The sequence below is a fragment of the Heptranchias perlo genome, chromosome 29 (assembly GCF_035084215.1).
Source record: "Heptranchias perlo isolate sHepPer1 chromosome 29, sHepPer1.hap1, whole genome shotgun sequence".
Lineage (NCBI taxonomy): Eukaryota > Metazoa > Chordata > Chondrichthyes > Hexanchiformes > Hexanchidae > Heptranchias > Heptranchias perlo.
This window is the reverse complement of record NC_090353.1, coordinates 8,238,502-8,263,084: the sequence shown is the minus strand read 5'-3', so window position 1 is coordinate 8,263,084 and position 24,583 is coordinate 8,238,502. Positions and strand designations below refer to the sequence as shown.

The following is a 24,583-nucleotide window of genomic DNA, read 5'->3' as shown; positions in this document are numbered from 1 at the left end:
CTTTATTCTCCTCTTTATTCTCCCCTTTATTCTCCCCTTTAGTCTCCCCTTTAGTCTCCCCTTTATTCTCCCCTTTGGTCTCCCCTTTGGTCTCCCCTTTATTCTCCCCTTTATTCTCCCCTTTATTCTCCCCTTTAGTCTCCCCTTTATTCTCCCCTTTATTCTCCCCTTTGGTCTCCTCTTTATTCTCCCTTTTATTCTCCCCTTTATTCTCCCCTATAGTCTCCCCTTTGGTCTCCCCTTTATTCTCCCCTTTGGTCTCCCCTTTATTCTCCCCTTTAGTCTCCCCTTTATTCTCCCCTTTATTCTCCCCTTTGGTCTCCTCTTTATTCTCCCTTTTATTCTCCCCTTTATTTTCCCCTTTAGTCTCCTCTTTATTCTCCCCTTTAGTCTCCCCTTTAGTCTCCCCTTTGGTCTCCTGTTTATTCTCCCCTTTATTCTCCCCTTTATTCTCCCCTTTATTCTCCCCTTTATTCTCCCCTTTAGTCTCCCCTTTGGTCTCCCCTTTATTCTCCTCTTTATTCTCCCCTTTATTCTCCTCTTTATTCTCCCCTTTATTCTCCTCTTTATTCTCCCCTTTATTCTCCTCTTTATTCTCCCCTTTATTCTCCCCTTTATTCTCCCCTTTAGTCTCCCCTTTGGTCTCCCCTTTATTCTCCCCTTTATTCTCCCCTTTATTCTCCCCTTTAGTCTCCCCTTTGGTCTCCCCTTTATTCTCCCCTTTAGTCTCCCCTTTGGTCTCCTCTTTATTCTCCCCTTTATTCTCCCCTTTGGTCTCCCCTTTGGTCTCCCCTTTATTCTCCCCTTTAGTCTCCCCTTTGGTCTCCTCTTTATTCTCCCCTTTATTCTCCCCTTTATTCTCCCCTTTAGTCTCCCCTTTAGTCTCCTCTTTATTCTCCCCTTTATTCTCCTCTTTAGTCTCCCCTTTGGTCTCCTCTTTATTTTCCCCTTTTGTCTCCTCTTTATTCTCCCCTTTATTTTCCCCTTTATTCTCCCCTTTAGTCTCCCCTTTAGTCTCCTCTTTATTCTCCTCTTTATTCTCCCCTTTATTCTCCCCTTTAGTCTCCCCTTTAGTCTCCCCTTTATTCTCCCCTTTAGTCTCCCCTTTGGTCTCCTCTTTATTCTCCCCTTTATTCTCCCCTTTATTCTCCCCTTTATTCTCCCCTTTAGTCTCCCCTTTATTCTCCCCTTTATTCTCCCCTTTGCTCTGCTCTTTATTCTCCCTTTTATTCTCCCCTTTATTTTCCCCTTTAGTCTCCTCTTTATTCTCCCCTTTAGTCTCCCCTTTAGTCTCCCCTTTGGTCTCCCCTTTATTCTCCCCTTTATTCTCCCCTTTATTCTCCCCTTTATTCTCCCCTTTATTCTCCCCTTTGGTCTCCTCTTTATTCTCCCCTTTATTCTCCCCTTTATTCTCCCCTTTATTCTCCCCTTTATTCTCCCCTTTAGTCTCCCTTTTATTCTCCCCTTTAGTCTCCCCTTTATTCTCCCCTTTATTCTCCCCTTTCGTCTCCCCTTTGGTCTCCTCTTTATTCTCCCCTTTATTCTCCCCTTTAGTCTCCTCTTTATTCTCCCCTTTAGTCTCCCCTTTGGTCTCCCCTTTGGTCTCCTCTTTATTCTCCCCTTTATTCTCCCCTTTATTCTCCCCTTTAGTCTCCCCTTTATTCTCCCCTTTATTCCCCTCTTTATTCTCCCCTTTATTCTCCCCTTTATTCTCCCCTTTATTCTCCCCTTTATTCTCCCCTTTATTCTCCCCTTTAGTCTCCCTTTTATTCTCCCCTTTATTCTCCCCTTTATTCTCCCCTTTATTCTCCCCTTTATTCTCCTCTTTATTCTCCCCTTTATTCTCCTCTTTATTCTCCCCTTTATTCTCCCCTTTAGTCTCCTCTTTATTCTCCCCTTTAGTCTCCCCTTTAGTCTCCCCTTTGGTCTCCTCTTTATTCTCCCCTTTATTCTCCCCTTTATTCTCCCCTTTATTCTCCCCTTTATTCTCCCCTTTAGTCTCCCCTTTAGTCTCCCCTTTGGTCTCCTCTTTATTCTCCCCTTTATTCTCCCCTTTATTCTCCCCTTTATTCTCCCCTTTATTCTCCTCTTTATTCTCCCCTTTATTCTCCCCTTTAGTCTCCCCTTTAGTCTCCCCTTTGGTCTCCTCTTTATTGTCCCCTTTATTCTCCCCTTTAATCTCCCCTTTATTCTCCTCTTTATTCTCCCCTTTATTCTCCCCTTTAGTCTCCTCTTTAGTCTCCCCTTTAGTCTCCCCTTTGGTCTCCTCTTTATTCTCCCCTTTATTCTCCCCTTTATTCTCCCCTTTAGTCTCCCCTTTGGTCTCCCCTTTATTCTCCCCTTTATTCTCCCCTTTATTCTCCCCTTTAGTCTCCCCTTTGGTCTCCCCTTTATTCTCCCCTTTAGTCTCCCCTTTGGTCTCCTCTTTATTCTCCCCTTTATTCTCCCCTTTGGTCTCCCCTTTGGTCTCCCCTTTATTCTCCCCTTTAGTCTCCCCTTTGGTCTCCTCTTTATTCTCCCCTTTATTCTCCCCTTTATTCTCCCCTTTAGTCTCCCCTTTAGTCTCCTCTTTATTCTCCCCTTTATTCTCCTCTTTAGTCTCCCCTTTGGTCTCCTCTTTATTTTCCCCTTTATTCTCCCCTTTATTCTCCCCTTTATTCTCCCCTTTAGTCTCCTCTTTATTCTCCTCTTTATTCTCCTCTTTATTCTCCCCTTTATTCTCCCCTTTAGTCTCCCCTTTAGTCTCCCCTTTATTCTCCCCTTTAGTCTCCCCTTTGGTCTCCTCTTTATTCTCCCCTTTATTCTCCCCTTTATTCTCCCCTTTAGTCTCCCCTTTATTCTCCCCTTTGGTCTCCTCTTTATTCTCCCTTTTATTCTCCCCTTTATTTTCCCCTTTAGTCTCCTCTTTATTCTCCCCTTTAGTCTCCCCTTTAGTCTCCCCTTTGGTCTCCTCTTTATTCTCCCCTTTATTCTCCCCTTTATTCTCCCCTTTATTCTCCCCTTTCGTCTCCCCTTTGGTCTCCTCTTTATTCTCCCCTTTATTCTCCCCTTTATTCTCCCCTTTATTCTCCCCTTTAGTCTCCCCTTTAGTCTCCCCTTTGGTCTCCTCTTTATTCTCCCCTTTATTCTCCCCTTTATTCTCCCCTTTATTCTCCCCTTTATTCTCCTCTTTATTCTCCCCTTTATTCTCCCCTTTAGTCTCCTCTTTAGTCTCCCCTTTAGTCTCCCCTTTGGTCTCCTCTTTATTCTCCCCTTTATTCTCCCCTTTATTCTCCCCTTTATTCTCCTCTTTATTCTCCCCTTTATTCTCCCCTTTAGTCTCCTCTTTAGTCTCCCCTTTAGTCTCCCCTTTGGTCTCCTCTTTATTCTCCCCTTTATTCTCCCCTTTATTCTCCCCTTTAGTCTCCCCTTTGGTCTCCCCTTTATTCTCCCCTTTATTCTCCCCTTTATTCTCCCCTTTAGTCTCCCCTTTGGTCTCCCCTTTATTCTCCCCTTTAGTCTCCCCTTTGGTCTCCTCTTTATTCTCCCCTTTATTCTCCCCTTTGGTCTCCCCTTTGGTCTCCCCTTTATTCTCCCCTTTAGTCTCCCCTTTGGTCTCCTCTTTATTCTCCCCTTTATTCTCCCCTTTATTCTCCCCTTTAGTCTCCCCTTTAGTCTCCTCTTTATTCTCCCCTTTATTCTCCTCTTTAGTCTCCCCTTTGGTCTCCTCTTTATTTTTCCCTTTATTCTCCCCTTTATTCTCCCCTTTATTCTCCCCTTTAGTCTCCTCTTTATTCTCCTCTTTATTCTCCTCTTTATTCTTCCCTTTATTCTCCCCTTTAGTCTCCCCTTTAGTCTCCCCTTTATTCTCCCCTTTAGTCTCCCCTTTGGTCTCCTCTTTATTCTCCCCTTTATTCTCCCCTTTATTCTCCCCTTTAGTCTCCCCTTTATTCTCCCCTTTGGTCTCCTCTTTATTCTCCCTTTTATTCTCCCCTTTATTTTCCCCTTTAGTCTCCTCTTTATTCTCCCCTTTAGTCTCCCCTTTAGTCTCCCCTTTGGTCTCCTCTTTATTCTCCCCTTTATTCTCCCCTTTATTCTCCCCTTTATTCTCCCCTTTCGTCTCCCCTTTGGTCTCCTCTTTATTCTCCCCTTTATTCTCCCCTTTATTCTCCCCTTTATTCTCCTCTTTATTCTCCCCTTTATTCTCCTCTTTATTCTCCCCTTTATTCTCCCCTTTAGTCTGATTGCTGCATTTCAGTTCACAGGTGCCCGAGATGTACGAGAAGCTGACTGTAATCCTAGGTGCTGCGATGGTGCTGTTAAATACCAGTGGCACGACGGTGGGGCAATCGGTCATGGGTGGTGAGTTATACCCTGATACCTGCTTCAAGCTTCGAACTGAACTTTCAAAGTAGGCGGCAAAAATGTCAAACACTTTTCCATTCTTGCTGCGCTGTGGAGACTGGGCGGAACTTTCACCTTCGGCGGGGTGAACGGGCAGTCGTGGGTTGAGCTCGTTATCCACGCTGCCCAATATTAAGTTCCATTGAAGCCTACAGAAAGGGAAATCGAGCGGTCTGTATGATGAGCGGCCAATCCACTACTGCCTGTTTTACAGCCCCGCTGTAGTTGAAAGCTCCGCCCACCTTGTTTTGATTGGTTTTCTTATCCAATGGCTCAGGCTGTTCAGATGCTGATTAAAACCGACCTCTTTGACCAAGTGTTTGGTCACCTGACCTAATGTCTCCTTATGTGGCTCGGTGTCAAGTTTTGTTTGATAATCGCTCCTGTGAAGCACCATGGGACGTTTCACTACGTTAAAGGCGCTATATAAATGCAAGTTGTTGTTGTTTATTTCTGTAAACTATTTTACATACTTAATATTTAAAGGACCTCCACCTTTGTGAACTTTTTTTTTAATTGAAGCTTAATTTACAAACATGTGATGCAATCGCAGTGAGCCCACTGCAAGTCACGCATCACCTGGTCCTTCCATCCCCTCTAATAACATTTAAATTGGAAGTTAGTGGAGACACCCGGGGATCCAACAACACATCAAACAGAGAAAGGGACAGCCTGCCCTGTGGGCCAGAGACCAGGCAGTTCCCCATCAGACTCCTTAAACCCGGAAGTAATGTCGCAGAGGTCAGGTGGACCCATGTGTCATGAACCCCCCACCTCCACCAGCCAGCCCAGCAACAGGGGCTCCCACACTGGACCTGTTGCCTGCTAGGATTTTGGGGATGGCCAGTTTCAGCACTCAGGAACTCAGGCCTAGCCAATCGGGCCGAATATGAGCCCAGTTAGGTCCACAGGCTGCAAATGAGCTTTGCCATCACGGACAACTCTGGAGGTCAAGGTCGGGCAGCTCTTTGCTTTAGTCACTGCTTCGGTCTGACTATTTAGGGAGGGTGTGAGGTGCACCAGATAAGGAACCCTGCGATAGAAAGTCCTGGGCATGATTTTGACCCCGAGCCGGGAAGGGGGCGGGAGGTCAAATCGCAGACGGGAAAACCGGAAGTACGGGTTTCCTGGACTTCCTTACAATTTTGACATCTTTGTTTGTATGGATGGGGGAGGGGGGACATGGGGGGCACGGGTGGGCAGGGGGGACACTGGGAGGGCAAGGGGGTATGGGTTGGCAAGGGGTCACAGGGGTCGTCAGTCATGGGGGAGGGATCAGGGGTCAGTCATGAGGGGGGTGTCAGGATCGGTGGTCATCGCGGGGGTCCACGATTGTTGGGGGGAGATTGGGGTTGGGGGGGGGGCGGAGATCGGGGTCGGGGGTCCGCGATCGTTGGGGGGAGATTGGGGTTGGGGGTCCACGATTGGGGATCGGGGTCGGGGGTCCGCGATTGGGGATCGGGGTCGGGGGTCCGCGATCGTTGGGGGGGGGCGGAGATCGGGGTCGGTGGTCCGCGATCGTTGGGGGGGGGGGGGGGGCGGAGATCGGGGTCGGGGGTCCGCGATCGTTGGGGGATTGCTTCAGTTAGATTTGTTGGGCCTAGGTGAAGCACTCCTCCTCCTCCGGGCCCACAAGCTGTGCCAGAAAGGCACCTACCTGTTAGTTTCGGGCCTTCACGAGGCGTGAAAGAGAAGGCCAGGGAATCCTGGCCCCCCGGGGTTGAAACTCTGATCACAATCTTTCAATCCTCCTTGGATATGGGAGTAGTGCCAGAGGACTGGAGGGTTGCAATTGTTCCACCCCTATTCAAAAAAAGGGGGAAGGGATAAACCTCGTGACTACAGGCAAGTCAGTTTAACGTCAATAGTGGGAAAACTACTAGAGACCATTGTCAAGGACAAAATTAACTTTCATTAGGAGAAGCATGGGTTAATAAGGGATTTTGTTAAAGGCAAATCATGTCTGACTAACCTGATTGAGTTCTTCAATGATCAGAGAGGGTTGATGAAGGTAGTGCAGTAGATGTTGTGTATATGGACTTTCAAAAGACATTTGATAAAGTACCACATAACAGACTTAATCAGAAAATAGAAACACATGGGATTAAAGGGACGGTGGTAACTTGGGTATAGAATTGGCCATGGGATAGGAGGCAGAGACCAGTGGTGAATGGGTGTTTTTGTGACTGGAGAGAAGTATGCAGTGGCGTCCCCCAGGGGTTGGTTTTAGGACCATTGCTTTCCTTGTTATATATAAATGACCTGGACTTGGGTGTAGGGAGTACAATTTCGAAGTTTGTGAATGATACGAAACTTGGCAACATAGTAAATAATGAGGAGGATAGTAGCAGTCTTCAGGAGGACATAGACAGACTGGTGAAATGGGCAGACAGGTGGCAGATGCAATTTAATGCAGATAAGTGTGAGGTGATGCACTTTGGGAGGAACAACATGGAGAGGCAGAATAATCTAAATGGTACAATTTTGAGGAGGGTGCAAGAGCAGTGGGACCTGGGAGTGTATGTTCACAAATCTTTGAAGGTGGCAGGGCAAGTTAATAAGGCAGTTAAGAAAGTGTATGGGATACTTGGCTTTGTAAATAGGGGCATTGAATACAAAAACAAGGAAGTCATGCTGAACCTTTACAAATCATTGGTTCGGCCTCCGCTGGAGTATCGTGTACAATTCTGGGCACCACACTTTAGGAGGGATGTCTAGACCTTGGAGAGTGTACTGTAGGAGGTTTAGCATGACGATGTCAGGGATGAGGGACTTCAGTTATGTGGAGTGATTGGAGAAGCTGGGATTGTTCTCTTTAAAGCAGAGCAGGTTATGGGGAGACCTAATAGAGGAATTCAAAATTATGAGGGGGTTTGATTGAGCCAGTAGGGGGAAACTGTTTCCTCTGGCAAGTGGGTCGGTAACCAGAGGACATAGATTTAAATAATTGTTTAAAGAAATAGAGGGGAAATGAGGAGAAATTTTTTTACACAGAGGATTGTTTAGATCTGGAATGCAATGTCTGAAAGGATGGTGGAAGCAGATTCCAAAGGAACTTTCAAGAGGCAATTGTACATGTGCTTGAAGAGGACTAATCTGCAGGGTAATGGGGAAAAAGCCCGGGTATGGGATTAAATTGACAGCTCTTTCAAAGAGCTGGCAATGGCACAATGGGCCGATTGGCCTCTTTCTGTGCTGTAAGATTCTATGGGCGCTAAATTGGGCCGTGTAGCGCCCGTTGTTTCGGCGCGACACGGCCTCTTCGACATCCAAGATGGCGTCTTGGATGCGCACGCACGTTTCCTGCGTGACGTGTGCCAGACGCCATCTTGGTATAGGAGTTTGCGCAGGCGCAGGTAACGAACGCTGGAATCATGTAAAGTAGGGAGAAAATGGCTTCAATCAGTGTGCAACGCTGATTTAAAGTGATAGACACCATTTTGTGACTTAACGATCAACTCTACGCACAGTCTTAACCCCGACCATCTGAACGTGTCTTAGAGTGCCTGGAGGACCCCCCACTGGTGCTACTTAAAGGGACCATGCAGGATTTATAGGTTAATGGCTGGATTATTGCTTCTGGCTGCCGAGACATTTGTAACTGTTGCTGGAGGTCTGCTACACTTGAATACTAGGACGCGGGGACATAGACTAACATTTAGAGCAGGACTTGCAGGAGTGAAGTTATGTAATGCTTCTACGTGCAAAGGGTGGGAGAAGTTTGGAACAGTCTTCTGCAGACGGCAGTTGATGCTAGCTCAATTGAGAATTCTAAATCTGAGAATGATAAATTTCTGTGAACCAAGGGTATTAAGGGATATGGGGCTAAGGCGGGTATATGGAGTTAGGTCACAGGTCCACCCTGATCTGATCAAATGGTGGAGCAGGCTTGAGGGGCAAAATGCCACCACCACTTGCTGCCTCCTGATATGTGCCAGCTTCTCCTGCAAGAAAGCGGGACATGTGTCTGGGTGATGTGCCTGTCATGGTTGAATAGCTGCCAGTGTGTGTGGCCTGTGAGTTGTGTGTGGGCGGCTTGCAACGGTGGTAATGTGTAAGGGTGAGCGGGTTGAGTACTGATGGAAAGAGTTTGTTGGTATGTGGGTGATGGGGGGTGTAGTGTGTGGTGCAGTTGGTAGGAGACGTCACTTGACAGTTGACCTCACTCACCTTGACCACTCATGTCAAAGCATTGAACTTCTTCCTGTTCTGCATCCATGCTCATGATGCTGTGCGCCTGGCATTGACTTCGTCCCCTTCTGCCTCCCACTACCTTTTGGGTGTATGCCTGGAGGGCCTCTTGCTCCCCCCCCTCCTGCAGATATACGATGTCCCTCCTTCTGTCCACCTCTTGCACCAAGGCATCTGGTGCATCAGCAGAGAACCTTGGTGCACAGAGTCTCAGATCGGCAGATTGGTGAGGTCTGACATGCAGTTTGGAGGATGCGGGATTTAGTAGTGCGCAACCTTTATTCAATGTTTTAACATAACTCATCAGTATGTAAAAATAGGGATGAGACCTGAATCTGTGCTTTATGTGTGCGATGTCTGATCTGCGTTCAGACTCCGTGCAGACAGCAGGCTGTTATATTCAGCAAATAACAGGTACCAGCTACCTTTAAGAGATTTCTAACAGACAGCCTGCCTTTAAGAGATTGGAGCTTCCCCCTGCTGGTGGAAAGTGTGAATTGTATGGAATCCTCATTCAACGCTGATTTCCAACGCAGATTGCAGGTGAGTCCTCAGGCCTGACGAAAATCTCGCCCTGCCTGCGCAGGGGCCATTGAGCGTGGGGTAATAGCAGATCGTGCTACCCCCGCCCAAAAACAGGCCCCATCCAATCCTTCCCCCTGTGATTCTTTAGAGGGAGACAAATATTATAGACATCTGGAACAAGAATTTTCTGTATCTATTTAATGGCAATACTTTAAAACACAGTAAGTAAAATGGACCAAACCAAAGAGATAAGTTTCAATGTTTTCCTCTCTGATATATCCAAGGGCACTGGCAGCTTTTGAGCTTTAGTTGCACATGAATTTTTCATGTCTGACCCTAGATGCTGCATGTAGGTAAGGAAGTGACGAGTGGTGTCCCACAAGGATCTGTGCTGGGCCATCGAATATTCACTATATTTATTAATGACTTAGATAAGACAATAGAGAGCCATATATCCAAGTTTGCCGATGACACAAAGATTGGTGGCATAGTAAGTAGTATAGACAGGAGCATAAAATTACAAAGAGACATTGATAGATTAAATGAGTGGGCAAAACTGAGGCAGATGGATTTCAGCGCAGATAAGTGTGAGGTCATCCATTTTGGACCAAAAAAGGAGAGATCAGATTATTTTTTAAATGATGCAAAGCTAGGAGCAGTGGAGGTCCAAAGAGATTTAGGGGTCCGTGTACACAGATCACTAAAATGTAGTAATCAGGTACAGAAAATAATCAAAAAGGCTAATGGAATGTTAGCCTTTATATCTCGAGGGCTAGAATACAAAGGGGAAATTAATAATTTAAAATCTGAGAATGACAGAGTTTTGCTAGCCAAGGGTATTATGGGATATGGAGTCAAGGCGGGTTAATGGAGTTAGGATACAGATCAGCCATGATCTCATTGAATGGCAGAACAGGCTCGAGGGGCTGAATGGCCCACTCCTGCTCCTATCTTCCTATAAGGCATTATGGCCAGTCCTTAACCTGCCCTCATCCGACATCCACACAGATGTAATTTCCCACAGGGGTCAGTGGATAGCGATCAGGGGTGGGAACCCTGCCTGATTTATCTCCCTCGCTTGAGGACATTAAGGCAAATTGCAATATCTCTAAAATAGCCTCAACTAACTCGGCACAGCCCAGTGATGGATCACAGGACCTTCCTGGTCTGTCTAATCTGGTGTCATTTATACAGAGGGAGAGCTCTGTATAAATGTCTCCATATATAAATTGCACAGTTACATCAAAGCTTGAGTGTTTTCTGCTTGTATTTAAGGTGTTGTCGTACAGTATGGTCAGATCGGGAGGAATATCACTCTCAGCTGCAACAACACAGGCAATAGAGTGGCTGAATGGAGGCTGAATGACTTGAAAATCATCGAGGCCAGGGGCATGGAACTAACTCGAACAAACCTCACCCTTTTCAACGCCAATCCATCCAAGGAGGGGGAGTACAGCTGCCACGACCAGGAGTCAGGCAACGCTTACAACAGAGTCTCTTTGATGTTAGGATGTAGGTTTAAAGACAATTTCATGGTGCACCACATGGTCATTCTGTGTCATTAGTTGGCGGAGATCCCGGCTTTGGAGATTTTTTGGGACTTACGCAGACACTGGTGGTGAATTTACACTTTCACCACTCAGCAGAAAAACAGGCGCTAATGGATCAGCTGCCTGTTTACACCCCGCCCACTTTACACCCCGCCCACTTTACACCCTGCCCGATTTACACCCCGCCCGATTTACACCCCGCCCACTTTACACCCCGCCCACTTTACACCCCGCCCACTTTACACCCTGCCCGATTTACACCCCGCCCACTTTACACCCCGCCCACTTTACACCCCGCCCACTTTACACCCCGCCCACTTTACACCCCGCCCGATTTACACCCCGCCCACTTTACACCCCGCCCACTTTAGACCCCGCCCACTTTACACCCTGCCCGATTTACACCCCGCCCACTTTACACCCCGCCCGATTTACACCCCGCCCACTTTACACCCCGCCCGATTTGCACCCCGCCCACTTTGCACCCCGCCCGATTTACACCCCGCCCACTTTGCACCCCGCCCGATTTACACCCCGCCCACTTTGCACCCCGCCCGATTTACACCCCGCCCACTTTACACCCCGCACCTTACACCTCGCCCACTTTACACTCCGCCCACTTTACACCCCGCCCACTTTACACTCCGCCCACTTTGCACCCCGCCCACTTTGCACCCCGCCCGATTTACACCCGACCCACTATACACCCCGCCCACTATACACCCCGCCCACTATACACCCCGCCCACTGTGGACCCCGCCCACTTTGCACCCCGCCCGATTCGCACCCCGCCCACTTTGCACCCCGCCCGATTTACACCCCGCACACTTTACACCCCGCCCTCTTTGCACCCCGCCCACTATACACCCCGCCCACTTTGCACCCCGCCCACTATACACCCCGCCCACTTTGCACCCCGCCCACTATACACCCCGCCCACTTTGCACCCCGCCCACTATACACCCCGCCCACTTTGCACCCCGCCCACTATACATCCCGCCCACTTTGCACCCCGCCTGATTTACACCCCGCACACTTTACACCCCGCCCACTTTGCACCCCGCACACTTTACACCCCGCCCTCTTTGCACCCCGCCCACTATACACCCCGCCCACTTTGCACCCCGCCCACTATACACCACGCCCTCTTTGCACCCCGCCCACTATACATCCCGCCCACTTTGCACCCCGCCCACTATACATCCCGCCCACTTTGCACCCCGCCCACTATACACCCCGTCTGATTTACACCCCACCCACTTTACACCCCGCCCACTATACACCCCGCCCACTTTGCACCCCGCACACTTTACACCCCGCCCTCTTTGCACCCCGCCCACTATACACCCCGCCCACTTTGCACCCCGCCCACTATACACCACGCCCTCTTTGCACCCCGCCCACTATACATCCCGCACACTTTACACTCCGCCCACTATACAGCCCGCCCACTATACACACCGCCCACTTTGCACCCCGCCCACTATACACCCCGCCCACTTTGCACACCGCCCGATTTACACCCGACCCACTATACACCCCGCCCACTTTACACCCCACCCACTATACACCACACCCACTTTGCACCCCGCCTGATTTACACCCCGCCCACTTTGCACCCCGCCCACTATACACCCCGCCCACTTTGCACACCGCCCGATTTACACCCGACCCACTATACACCCCGCCCACTTTACACCCCACCCACTATACACCACACCCACTTTGCACCCCGCCTGATTTACACCCCGCCCACTTTACACCCTGCCCACTATACACCCCGCCCACTTTGCACCCCGCCTGATTTACACCCCGCCCACTTTACACCCCGCCCACTATACACCCCGCCCACTTTGCATCCCGCCCACTTTACACCCTCCCCGATTTACACCCCGCCCACTTTACACCCCGCCCACTATACACCCCGCCCACTTTACACACCGCCCACTTTACACCCTCCCCGATTTGCAACCCGCCCACTTTACAACCCCGCCCAGTTTACACACCGCCCGATTTACACCCCGCCCACTTTACACCCCGCCCACTTTACACCCGCCCATTTTACACCCCACCCAATTTACACCCCGCCCACTTTACACCCCGCCCACTTTACACCCACCCATTTTACACCCCACCCAATTTACACCCCGCCCACTTTACACCCCGCCCACTTTACACCCCGCCCACTTTACACCCGCCCATTTTACACCCCACCCAATTTACACCCCGCCCACTTTACACCCCGCCCACTTTACACCCCGATTTACACCACGATTTACACCACGATTTACACACCCGCCCAATTTATACCCTGATTTACACCCCGCCCGATTTACACCACGATTTACACCCCGATTTACACCCCACCCGATTTACACCCCGCCCGATTTATACCCCGATTTACACCCCACCCGATTTACACCCCGATTTACACCCCCGCCCGATTTACACCCCACCCGATTTAAACCCCGATTTACCCCCCGCCCGATTTACATCCCGATTTACACCCCGCTCGATTTACACCCCGCTCGATTTACACCCCGATTTACACTCCGCCCGATTTACACCCCGATTTACACCCCGCCCGATTTACACCCCGATTTATACCCCGCCCGATTTACACCCCACCCGATTTAAACCCCGAATTACACCCCACCCGATTTACACCCTGATTTACACCCCGCCCGAGTTACACCCCCACCCGATTTACACCCTGATTTACACCCCGCCCGATTTACACCCCGATTTATACCCCGCCCGATTTACACCCCACCCGATTTAAACCCCGAGTTACACCCCACCCGATTTACACCCCGATTTACACCCCGATTTACACCCCACCCGATTTACACCCTGATTTACACCCCGCCCGATTTACACCACACCCGATTTAAACCCCGATTTACACCCCGATTTACACCCCACCCGATTTACACCCTGATTTACACTCTGCCCGATTTACACCCCGATTTACACCCCGCCCGATTTACACCCCGATTTATACCCCGCCCGATTTACACCCCACCCGATTTACACCCTGATTTACACCCCGCCCGAGTTACACCCCACCCGATTTACACCCCGATTTACACCCCGATTTACACCCCACCCGATTTACACCCTGATTTACACCCCGCCCGATTTACACCTCGATTTATGCCCCGCCCGATTTACACCCCGATTTACACTCCGATTTACACCCCTTGTTGATTTCAATGGAAACGTAAGTCGGGCAGGAGTTTAAATCAGGCAGGGTGTAAATGGGGCGGGTGTAAATCAGACGGGGTGTAAATCAGACGGTGTGTAAATCAGACGGTGTGTAAACGGGGCGGGTGTAAATCAGACGGTGTGTAAATCAGACGGTGTGTAAATGGGGCGGGTGTAAATCAGACGGGGTGTAAATCAGACGGTGTGTAAACCAGACGGTGTGTAAATCAGACGGTGTGTAAACAGGGCGGGTGTAAATCAGACGGTGTGTAAATCAGACGGTGTGTAAATGGGGCGGGTGTAAATCAGACGGGGTGTAAATCAGACGGTGTGTAAATCAGACGGTGTGTAAACGGGGCGGGTGTAAATCAGACGGGGTGTAAATCAAACAGTGTGTAAATCAGACGGTGTGTAAATCAGGCGGTGTGTAAATCAAACAGTGTGTAAATCAGACGGTGTGTAAATGGGGCGGGTGTAAATCAGACGGTGTGTAAATCAGACGGTGTGTAAATCAAACAGTGTGTAAATCAGACGGTGTGTAAATGGGGTGGGTGTAAATCAGACGGTGTGTAAATCAGACGGTGTGTAAATCAGACGGTGTGTAAACGGGGCGGGTGTAAATGGGGCCATTCAACCCTTCCAAAAAATCTGCAATCCTCCCCTGTCTGTTTGTCTGTCTGCCTGTCTAGTAAGGTTCTCAATAAAATGGATAATTTATCATTTGGTGTCATCTTGCTAGCATTGGCCTGAAGGCTCAACATGATGTATTATTAAGTCCTGCTGGACCTGAATGTAGTGCAATCATAAACATGTCCTTTATAAACAGATTTATAGTTTCATTAACAGACTGCATGGAGGAAATCTCTTCCATTGGAATGAGTTCCTGGGAATGTGCAACATTCAGGGTCCTGGGTGGACATGGGACTCATGGCAGCTGAGAATCTCTGAGATTAACAAACACAATTTGTAATCTCTGACCCTAATGCAGCTCCCCAGTCTATGCAGAGTTCACTCCTGGCAGCAATTGGGGGCCCAGTGATTGGTTTTAGTGCCCCTGGGTTAGAGATTGGAGAATCAGCCATGCTTGTGTGTGGATTGGAACATAGGAACGGGAGGAGGCCATTCAGCCCCTCGAGCCTATTCTATCATTCAATTTGATCATGGCTGATCTGTACCTCAACCCCATTTACCCACCTTGGTTCCGTAACCCTTAATACTCTTACCTAACAAAAATCTATCAATCTCAGTTTTGAAATTTTCAATTGACCCTCATCATCGACAGCTTTTTGTGGGAGAGAGTTCCAGATTTCCACTACCCTTTGTGTGAACAAGTGCTTCCTGAAATCACCCCTGAATGGCCTAGCTCTAATTTTAAGGTTATGCCCCCTTGTTCTGGACTCCCCCACCAGAGGAAATAGTTTCTCTCCATCTACCCTATCAAATCCTTTCATCATCTTAAACACCTCAATTAGATCACCCCTTAATCTTCTATATTCTAGGGAACACAAGCCTAATCTATGCAACTTGTCCTCATAATTTAACCCCGGATATTGGGTAAGAACAGAACCATCCCTCCATAATCGAATAGCCTGTCAATACTGACTACCCATGCATCAAAGCTGAAGGTTGGCCATTTGGGAGAAATACAGAACTTTGATGTGTCTCACCCGCACCCCAGTGAGAGTCATACCTTTCGGGAGGAGGCAGCAAGTTCGATAAATAAAAGATAGCCTTATCTCCGTTCCTGCCATGCTTATGGTGACATTCCCATCTCCCTGCTGCTTCAGTCTTTGTTTGCTCTCCTCACAGCCCCCTGTGCTCGATCCCTTGCTCCTTATGTACAGGCCTTCGAGCTAAGCATCAGAACGAAATAAGCTGTTGAGATTCTTGGTGACAGTACGCAATCTGCATATCCTACTAATCTCAAGAGATGCTCAGTGACCATTTGTATTGATCGCACGTTCGGCCGAGAGCCTGAATATTGGACTTCCATCTGTGTTAATGAAACTGTAAATCTGTTTCTAAAGGACATCTTTATGATCACACCATACTTGACATGCAGAGGAAATCTCCCGCTGACACCTGGTGTTATAAATCAGTACCTTTTAAGAAGCAACATTCACCTTCCCCAGCCCATTAGTCGAATGCAAATTAACTACCATGAATGTGCAGACATTTTGTGGTCTGCAAGCCGTGGAATGTGCCATCAACAGCTTTGAGGTTTGTCTGATTCCTTTGCTAGAAGTAGAGAATTGTAAACAATTTTACAACACCAAGTTATAGTCCAGCAATTTTATTTTAAATTCACAAGCTTTCGGAGATTTTCTCCTTCCTCAGGCAAATGTTTCAAGATCTCCTTGAAGCCTACGCATTTATACATATTGAACAATAATAAATGGTGTTTACAGACTGCCCCTGCAACTGCCCGTTGCCAAGGCAATCACCGTGTTCAGACAGAGAGGTGTTACCTGCAGAACCTCCGAATACACATTCAATAAAAAAACAAACAGGGAAAAAAAACAGAGAAAAAAAACAGAGAGAGAGGCAGAAACATCCGGAAGGCAGAGAGAGCCAGCAAATGACCCATTATATTAAAAACAGATAACATTTGTTCGCTGGTGGGGTAACGTGTAGCGTGACATGAACCCAAGATCCCGGTTGAGGCCGTCCTCATGGGTGCGGAACTTGGCTATCAATTTCTGCTCGACGATTTTGCGTTGTCGTGTGTCTCGAAGGCCGCCTTGGAGTACGCTTACCCGAAGGTCGGTGGATGAATGTCCATGACTGCTGAAGTGTTCCCCGACTGGGAGGGAACCCTCCTGTTTGGCGATAACAATCGCCAAACAGGAGGGTTCCCTCCCAGTCGGGGAACACTTCAGCAGTCATGGACATTCATCCACCGACCTTCGGGTAAGCGTACTCCAAGGCGGCCTTCGAGACACACGACAACGCAAAATCGTCGAGCAGAAATTGATAGCCAAGTTCCGCACCCATGAGGACGGCCTCAACCGGGATCTTGGGTTCATGTCACGCTACACGTTACCCCACCAGCGAACAAATGTTATCTGTTTTTAATATAATGGGTCATTTGCTGGCTCTCTCTGCCTTCCGGATGTTTCTGCCTCTCTCTCTGTTTTTTTTCTCTGTTTTTTTTCCCTGTTTGTTTTTTTATTGAATGTGTATTCGGAGGTTCTGCAGGTAACACCTCTCTGTCTGAACACGGTGATTGCCTTGGCAACGGGCAGTTGCAGGGGCAGTCTGTAAACACCATTTATTATTGTTCAATATGTATAAATGCGTAGGCTTCAAGGAGATCTTGAAACATTTGCCTGAGGAAGGAGAAAATCTCCGAAAGCTTGTGAATTTAAAATAAAATTGCTGGACTATAACTTGGTGTTGTAAAATTGTTTACAATTGTCAACCCCAGTCCATCACCGGCATCTCCACATCATTAGAAGTAGAGAGGCAGTTTCAATGGTTTGTAGCCAGCAGGTTTAAGAAGCAATCTTCCTGTTTCTACTACCAGACACTTTGGGCCTGGTGGAATCCGGGCGAGGGAGCAGTTAAAATGAGGCCATTCACTTGCCACCTCTGATCTTCCTGCCTTTCTGCCATGTCCCAATATTAACCTGTTCCTTTGAGCAGGTGAGCAGGACATTCTCAGGAAGTAAGCGGGGTCCTGCTTTAAATATGTAGATCAGGGTCTGATGATATCATCGGGACCCGACTGCAATTTTAGTTAGAGGCCTGAGTTGGGGGGGGGCAGTGGCAACTTCCCCGATAGGCCAGACCTGCCTGGAGGGGGCTTGTGGGCCAGAAGAGGCCCAGCAAGGTAAGTAATTTAAAGTTTGTTTTAGGTTTCCTTGTGGTGCTCCTCTGGGCCCCAACAAGGAAACCTTGGGCCTCCCTTGCCATGGAGCTTCCTCCTCCCTCCGCTTACCTTGGGCCTCCAACTCCTGTTCCTGTCCGCCGGCCAGGTAGTGGATCTGGCCAGACGGGAGTCCGTCAAAATTTATGGACACCTCCATTGTTTCCTGGTGGGCCGTCTGCTCCCTCGTTAAAATCGGGGCCTATAGTACAATACACTTTAGTTGGAATCTGTTGCAATGCGTTAACCCACTCATATCATAGAATCATAGAATCGTAGAATCGTACAGCACAGAAGACGACCATTTGGCCCATCGTGCCTGTGCCAGCTCTTTGAAAGTGCTGTCCAATTAGTTCCACATCCCCGCTCTCTCCCAATAGCCCTGTAAATTTTTCCTTTTCGAATATTTATCCAATTCCCTTTTGAAAGTTACCATTGAATCTGCTTCCACCGCCCTATTAGGCAGCACACTCCAGATCAGAACAACTCGCTGCGTAAAAAAATTTCTCCTCATCTCCCCTCTGGTTCTTTTGCCATTATTGACCTGGGGCTCTAAAGTGACCATTTACACCATTTCCCCGGGAGCTCTGTCTGTCCCTCCAATTCTGGACTCTTGTACATCCCCGATTTTCTTTACCCCGCCATTGGTGGCCGTGCCTTCAGCTGTCTAAGCCCCAACCTCTGGAAATCCCTCCTTAAATCTCTTCGTCTCTGCACCTCTCTCTCTGCCTTTAAGACGCACCTTTAAACTTACCTCTTTGACCAAGCTTTTGGTCACCTGTCCTAATATCTCCTTATGTGGCTCGGTGTCAAATTATGTCTGATTTACACTCCTGTGAAGCACCTTGGGATGTTTATCTATGTTAAAGATGCTATATAAATGCAAGTTGTTGTTGTTGAAGATTTAAGGCTTGGAATTCTTTTTGAAATTGTAAAGTAGCCCCCTAATAAAGGTCGGGGGTGGAGGGTTGGACATGGGGATTCACTTTTCCACTTTCTGGTGGGGGAGTGGTACCCCCAGGACGGGGCACAATGCGCTGCATACTGTGACCTCCAGGGGCAGGAGAGCACCCAAGATGCGTCTATAGAGCCCGCCATTAGAATGCCAAGTAGGGAGCATTCCCTGATCCTCGTGGACATTCCCAGCCTCCGTAATTGCTGGGATCACAGGCCCGCGGATAGGATTTTCTCAAAAGCCGGGGGCTTGGACCCACGATAAGAGAAATGAAATAGGTAATTAAGACAGGATTTCTCTAAAAAAGGCAGAAAGGACAGGTGGAGCAAGGTGAGAGTGCAGGTGGCTGGATGGGAAAGTTTGAGGAGTTTCAGAGAGGAAACAGGCATTGAATGGATTCCCAGTGATTAAACTCTATATATGAGGTATCTCATGAGAAAGAACAGCGATCATTGGCTGGGCTGATTGGATGGGCTAATGGCGTTCTCCTGCCCAAGATGCATTTCTGCATTACCGTTGTTTCACTGGGTTTGATTCCAACACAGACTGATGGAGTGAAAGCCCCCTCCTTCTGACTGCTGTAAATAAAAGGAGTTAGGGTACTTGTAACCTAGTACCCCATGAGTGAGGCACATAGTAAATAACTACCCGTCATTCAGTGAACACGGACAATAGACTTCCAATCTCAACCAGCTAATTCGAAGTGGAATATGGAAAAATTCACCTTGGTTCATTAGGGTCACACGTAGCTGCAGAGAGCTCGAGGGAGCTTCACTCTGTGTCTGGCTGTGTTATGCCTGGCCTGGGAGTGTGTGACACCAACACTAGGTACCATTGCTGACATCTCTCACCTTGATAGCCACAGGTTTAGAATTTACAGGCCCCATTGAGGAGATGGGGTCACTGCTGCTCTGCGTCTCAAGGGTTGCGATTCTCCATTGTGTTTTCCTGATTGCAGATCCACCAGGAAAGCCTCAGGTCACCTGTTGGTCAGTGAGATACCCGCTGAATGTGGCCTGCTCCTGGAAACTGGAAAACAAAACCTACCTTCCCACAGAAGTCAACGTCACATACAGGTAATGGATTTCCAATAAATAGGGGAGTCAGTGGCGAGGGGTCATCGATTCAGAGTTGTCACTAAGAGAGAGGAGAGACGTTAGGAGAAACCTGTTTACACAGAGGATCGTTGGAACATGGAATGCTTTGCCACAGGGAGACCATTGCATCTTTTAAGAGAGGTTGCAGTGGAGACCTCGAGAAGCAATGGAAGATACAGGGCGACGAGGTTCATTTTGGATTACTCTAGAGTTAAAATAATGCCAATCGGAAAATCTAGGCTAAGGTGTTATTCTGGGGCTGCACAATACACTGGTCAGAACACACTAGGAGTACTGTGTCCAATACCATTAACCACTCCAAGAAAACATATATCAGCTCTGGAGTGGGTGCAGAGAAGAGCAACAAGACAGAACCAGAGTGGAAAAAGAACGAGCTGTGAGGAAAGATGAGGGAAGGCCGAGCACTACAGTGTGGAGAGAAGGTGGTTAAGAGGAAGAGGGATATACAAAATATTAAATGGTCCAGGGAAATGAACACAGGATGTGACTTCAAACCAAGCCAATAAAATTTGACCAGAGGACATAAATTTAAATGATTAAAAAGTAAATTGAAACAGATATCAGAAAGAACTTCTTTACTCAAAGATTGTTAAATGTTCAGAATAATAGCCGAGATTGGTAATGGAGGCAGAACTATTAGGGGAGTTCAAAATTCAGCTGCGTGCTACAGCGGGAGAGTTAGGGTATGAGAGGAAAGAAGTTTCTCTTGGTTGAATGGGCTTTTCTCATCCTTGGTATGGCCCAGGAAGGGCCTCTTCCTAGTGCAGACCTGCCCCTCGGAAGGGCCTAGCACTGGTAGAGGGGGAAGGAACTTTGAGCTCAGAGGCCTGCAGCTGTCCATTGGGCTTCTGAGATTTGGAATCAACAGGCAGAAGGTCCTGATTGCATGCAAATGTCTGGAGAGGCCTCTCCTACCTTGCCTTAGTGTCTTTGACCTGCCTCCAGACCCCCGTTGACCCTCTAGCTGATGGAGGCCTAGGGAGCAGGCCATTATGCCACCTTGCACAAGGTGCCCCTGCGCTGGGTCACCTAGCAAACATTCTCCCAGGAAAACCTGGCAGGAGGGCCGGGAATGCTCCAGCCTGCCTCATTTATATGCCTGCAATGGCTCTGTGCTTACTGCAGCACAGGCCCAGCTCCCCATGACCCCAGGAAAGCCCTGGGCAGAAGTTCCACCCTTCCCAGGCCCTGTTGGGAATTGGCTGCCACTGGGATTCTGAGCATGTCCAGGGCACCCCATCTCTGCAGGGCCTTTACGCCCAAAATTTGCCATGGGCCTGAAAGTCCCTGGAGCCAAATGTGCTTAAAGCCCTGGAATGAGGTCTGAACCCACAACCTTCTAACCCAGAGGGAGGAGTCCTACCAACTGAGCCAAGTTAACATTGTATAGTAGTAGGGGAATCCAAACCCACAGCAGCAACAGTGATTTAGCTTCTGATTGTCAAGGCCTTGACAAGAAGTTCCCTGTCATTCTCATTCAGACAATAACATTTCTGGATTTCTCAAAGATATGGAATGGGAGATGTCAAAATCTGCTCAACAGGATGGACAATGGAGGGAAGCTGCATAATCGAGTACGTCAATCTCTTTTCAGAGATTCCCTACACAGTGAAGGTGATGGCAACAAACCCACTGGGATTCAGGTCTACTTTTAAACAATTCATTGTGGAGAAGATAAGTAAGTGTCACTATTTACCTATTCCAGTGTAAATCAGAAATGTGTGTAAGGACTTATGTCTTGAAGCTGGATGCGCAACATTGGTAATAAACACATTTACATGAAAATTCCTTTGTTGCTATTTTAAGAAAAGACATTACGCGGTTCATTTTAAACAGTAGTGTGTGAGCTTTAAACAATGTAGCTCTGTAGTTACTGGCCTAGAAATTCAATGGTGCCGCACCCGCTTTTCAGGCGCGAAACGGACGCCTAAGCATCCAATATGGCGGTTGGGGCACATGTGCTCGTTACGCACCGGACGTGCACAACCCACCATATTGGTAAAGGCAGAAAAAGAGGTGTCTCGGGCCTGCGTCTCAAACAGGGTCAAAAAGGGAAATAAAAAACAGGAAAATTCCTGTCCCACACACCGCCCCTCCCACTCAGGCAATCAAAAGCAGTCTAGGAGATTATATTAACCATGCTTATGTTAAATGTTAAACCACTTACCTTTTATGTGATGCGATCTCCGCCCCAGTCAATAACCGGTCCAGCTCCCTCTTGAAGGATTGCAGAGAGTCGGCACCCACCACAGCAGCCGGCAATGCATTCCAGAGGCTGACTACTCTCTGGGAAAAGAAGAATCGCCCAACGTCCAGTCTATTCCTACTCTTGCGTAGTTTAAACTCATGTCCCCTGGTCCTCCCCAACCTGTCAAACTGAAATAATCTATCAATAGGCATGCAATCCAGCCCTTTCATTATTTTATATCTGGTCTCCTCTAAGTCTACACTGCTGTAAAGTAAATGGACCCAGCTCTTTAAGCCTATCTGATACACTACCCATAGAAATCAGAGACATGAATGAATTGTTATTTGTAGCCCAATGTGTAGAAACCAGTAAAATTAGCTCCTGACCAAACAGTGAAAGCTAATCATAGTATCTACATATAATATCGCGACACACTAAATCAAAGATCAGTGAAAATCTCCATGGTTTTTGATAGAAGTTCTAAACGTATCTTTCACCACTAGTTAAGCCAGATCCACCTACAGATGTCAGGCTTTCTCCAATATCCAACCAACCGAAGAAGTTACTGCTACAGTGGAAACCACCTGTCACATGGCCTGATTCCGATTTATTTTTGTTGAAGTACACAATAAAGTACTGGCGAGCAGGATCTAACAGACCCAGAATGGTAAAGGCAACCTTTCCTCTCATTGTTAGCTGGATAAATAAATCGAGTCGTCGGGATGATACCAGAACTGAGAGGTTATAACTATCAGGAAAGGCTGATCAGGCTGGGGCTCTTTCCTCTAGAAAAGAGAAGGCTGAGGGGTGACCTAATAAAGGTCTTTAAAATTATGAAGGGGTTCGATAGGGTGGCCGTGGAAACAATGTTTCCACTTATGGGGGAGTTAAAAGCTAAGGGCCATAAATATAAGATAGTGACTAATAAATCCAATATGGAATTCAAGAGAAACTTCTTTACCCAGAGAGTAGTTGGAATTGGAACTTCAAGAGTAGTTGAGGCAACTAGCATAGATGTATTTAAGGGGAAGCTAGATAAGGTACTTGAGGGAGAAAGGACTAGCAGGATATACTGAGAGGGTTAGATGAAGTAGGGCGGGAGAAGGCTCGTGTGTAGTGTTAACACAGGCATGAACCAGTTGGGCCGAATGACCTGTTTCTGCTGTAGATTCTATGTATGTAAAATTTTCACCTTCACCGCCTGAGTGGTAATCTGGGATGAAGATCCGTCAGGTACTATAAAGAGTGGACAAAGTCCTCCGCCAGATTACTGCCCAGACAGTGAAGGTGAAAATTTATCCCATTGATTCACGAATGTCTAAAACTCTTCTCTGCCTCATATTCTCCTCTTCATTTATCCTCACTTTACAATCTATTCTTCACCCATCCAAGAGCAGTCAATAGGGTCTTCAGCAGCTTCACTCGACTTCCAGGATCAGTGGCGAAAGAATGCCCTTGGTCACAGGTGGAATTACATTGTAAATTGAATTTGTTTAAGCTCTTGCTAGAAATACCAGATAAAATTCCCAGGAATGAACGTGCAATGTTGCTACCAAATAACTTTTATTGTAGTTAAGAAAGAAGGGTTTGAGGAAAAAGTTATTTGGCCAATAAAGCCTGCTTCAGACCATGGACAATCTACCCGATTTTAGCCCACCACTTTCATCTCCTCTGCACATTGTTCAAGAAGGAGTCCCACTCACAGGATAAGGCAGAGAGTAGACTGGTATCCAGGAAAGTAGGCATTTCCATGGGTCATGTTGGTGCAGATAAGCCCTCTGTACAAAAGGGAATGCTGGCAATAGGCAAAGACAATACTTCTCTCACCTGTTGTAAAGAAGCTTTTCTCCCCATTCTTAGATGGGAGGGGTGGAACATAATGCCACACGTGGTCATTTTCATGTTTGGAATGATGTTATTACGATGTGGATGATGTTTTTCCATTGCATGTTCATCAAAATTAGGACAAAAGCTTTCCAAATAACTTTCCTGGGTGATAGTACCCCTCAGACTCTTGTTTTGTGACTTCCATCAGTTAACAGGACGAGTCACACTAGTTGCTGGGAGTACGAGCTTTCACCAGACCGGATTAAATTCAAAGATTATGGAACTAAGAACTAAGTAACAAAGCTGTACCAAATTTACCTCTCCAGTTCCAGCAAATGCAGTTCTCTGTTGAGTACTCAATAGAACTCATCAAAGTCTATTGGAAAACTGGCAGATAGTACGGGAATTACTAAATCGATGTTTAAGGGCCTGGCCTTGGAGCTGATCTTTTTAGATTGTTTGGTAGTGGAAATAGATGTCAGATTGATCAGAATTCACAGATTGATCTGTGAGGTAGTGAGGTAGTGACGTAATCTGTGAATGCTTTCAGTTGTCCATTATCCTTTTTCTCAGTTGTCCATTATCCTTTTTCTCAGTTGTCCATTACCCTTTTTCTCAGTTGTCCATTATCCTTTTCCTCAGTTGTCCATTATCCTTTTTCTCAGTTGTCCATTATCCTTTTTCTCAGTTGTCCATTATCCTTCCTCTCAGTTGTCCATTATCCTTTTTCTCAGTTGTCCATTACCCTTTTTCTCAGTTGTCCATTATCCT

General features: G+C 47.6%; 1 protein-coding gene across 1 annotated transcript in view; it reads left to right on the top strand.

Annotated features, from left to right (window-relative positions):
• The window catches only part of LOC137299364 (interleukin-27 subunit beta-like), a 38,097-nt gene that overhangs the window by 11,546 nt on the left and 1,968 nt on the right, over positions 1 to 24,583 (top strand). Inside the window, exons 2-6 of the mRNA XM_067968056.1 lie at positions 4,238 to 4,341; positions 10,375 to 10,611; positions 19,638 to 19,755; positions 21,306 to 21,475; positions 22,489 to 22,652. Of these exons, the coding sequence (XP_067824157.1) occupies positions 4,254 to 4,341; positions 10,375 to 10,611; positions 19,638 to 19,755; positions 21,306 to 21,475; positions 22,489 to 22,652 (777 nt within the window). The 5' untranslated portion in view covers positions 4,238 to 4,253. The remainder of the gene's footprint in view (positions 1 to 4,237; positions 4,342 to 10,374; positions 10,612 to 19,637; positions 19,756 to 21,305; positions 21,476 to 22,488; positions 22,653 to 24,583) is intronic.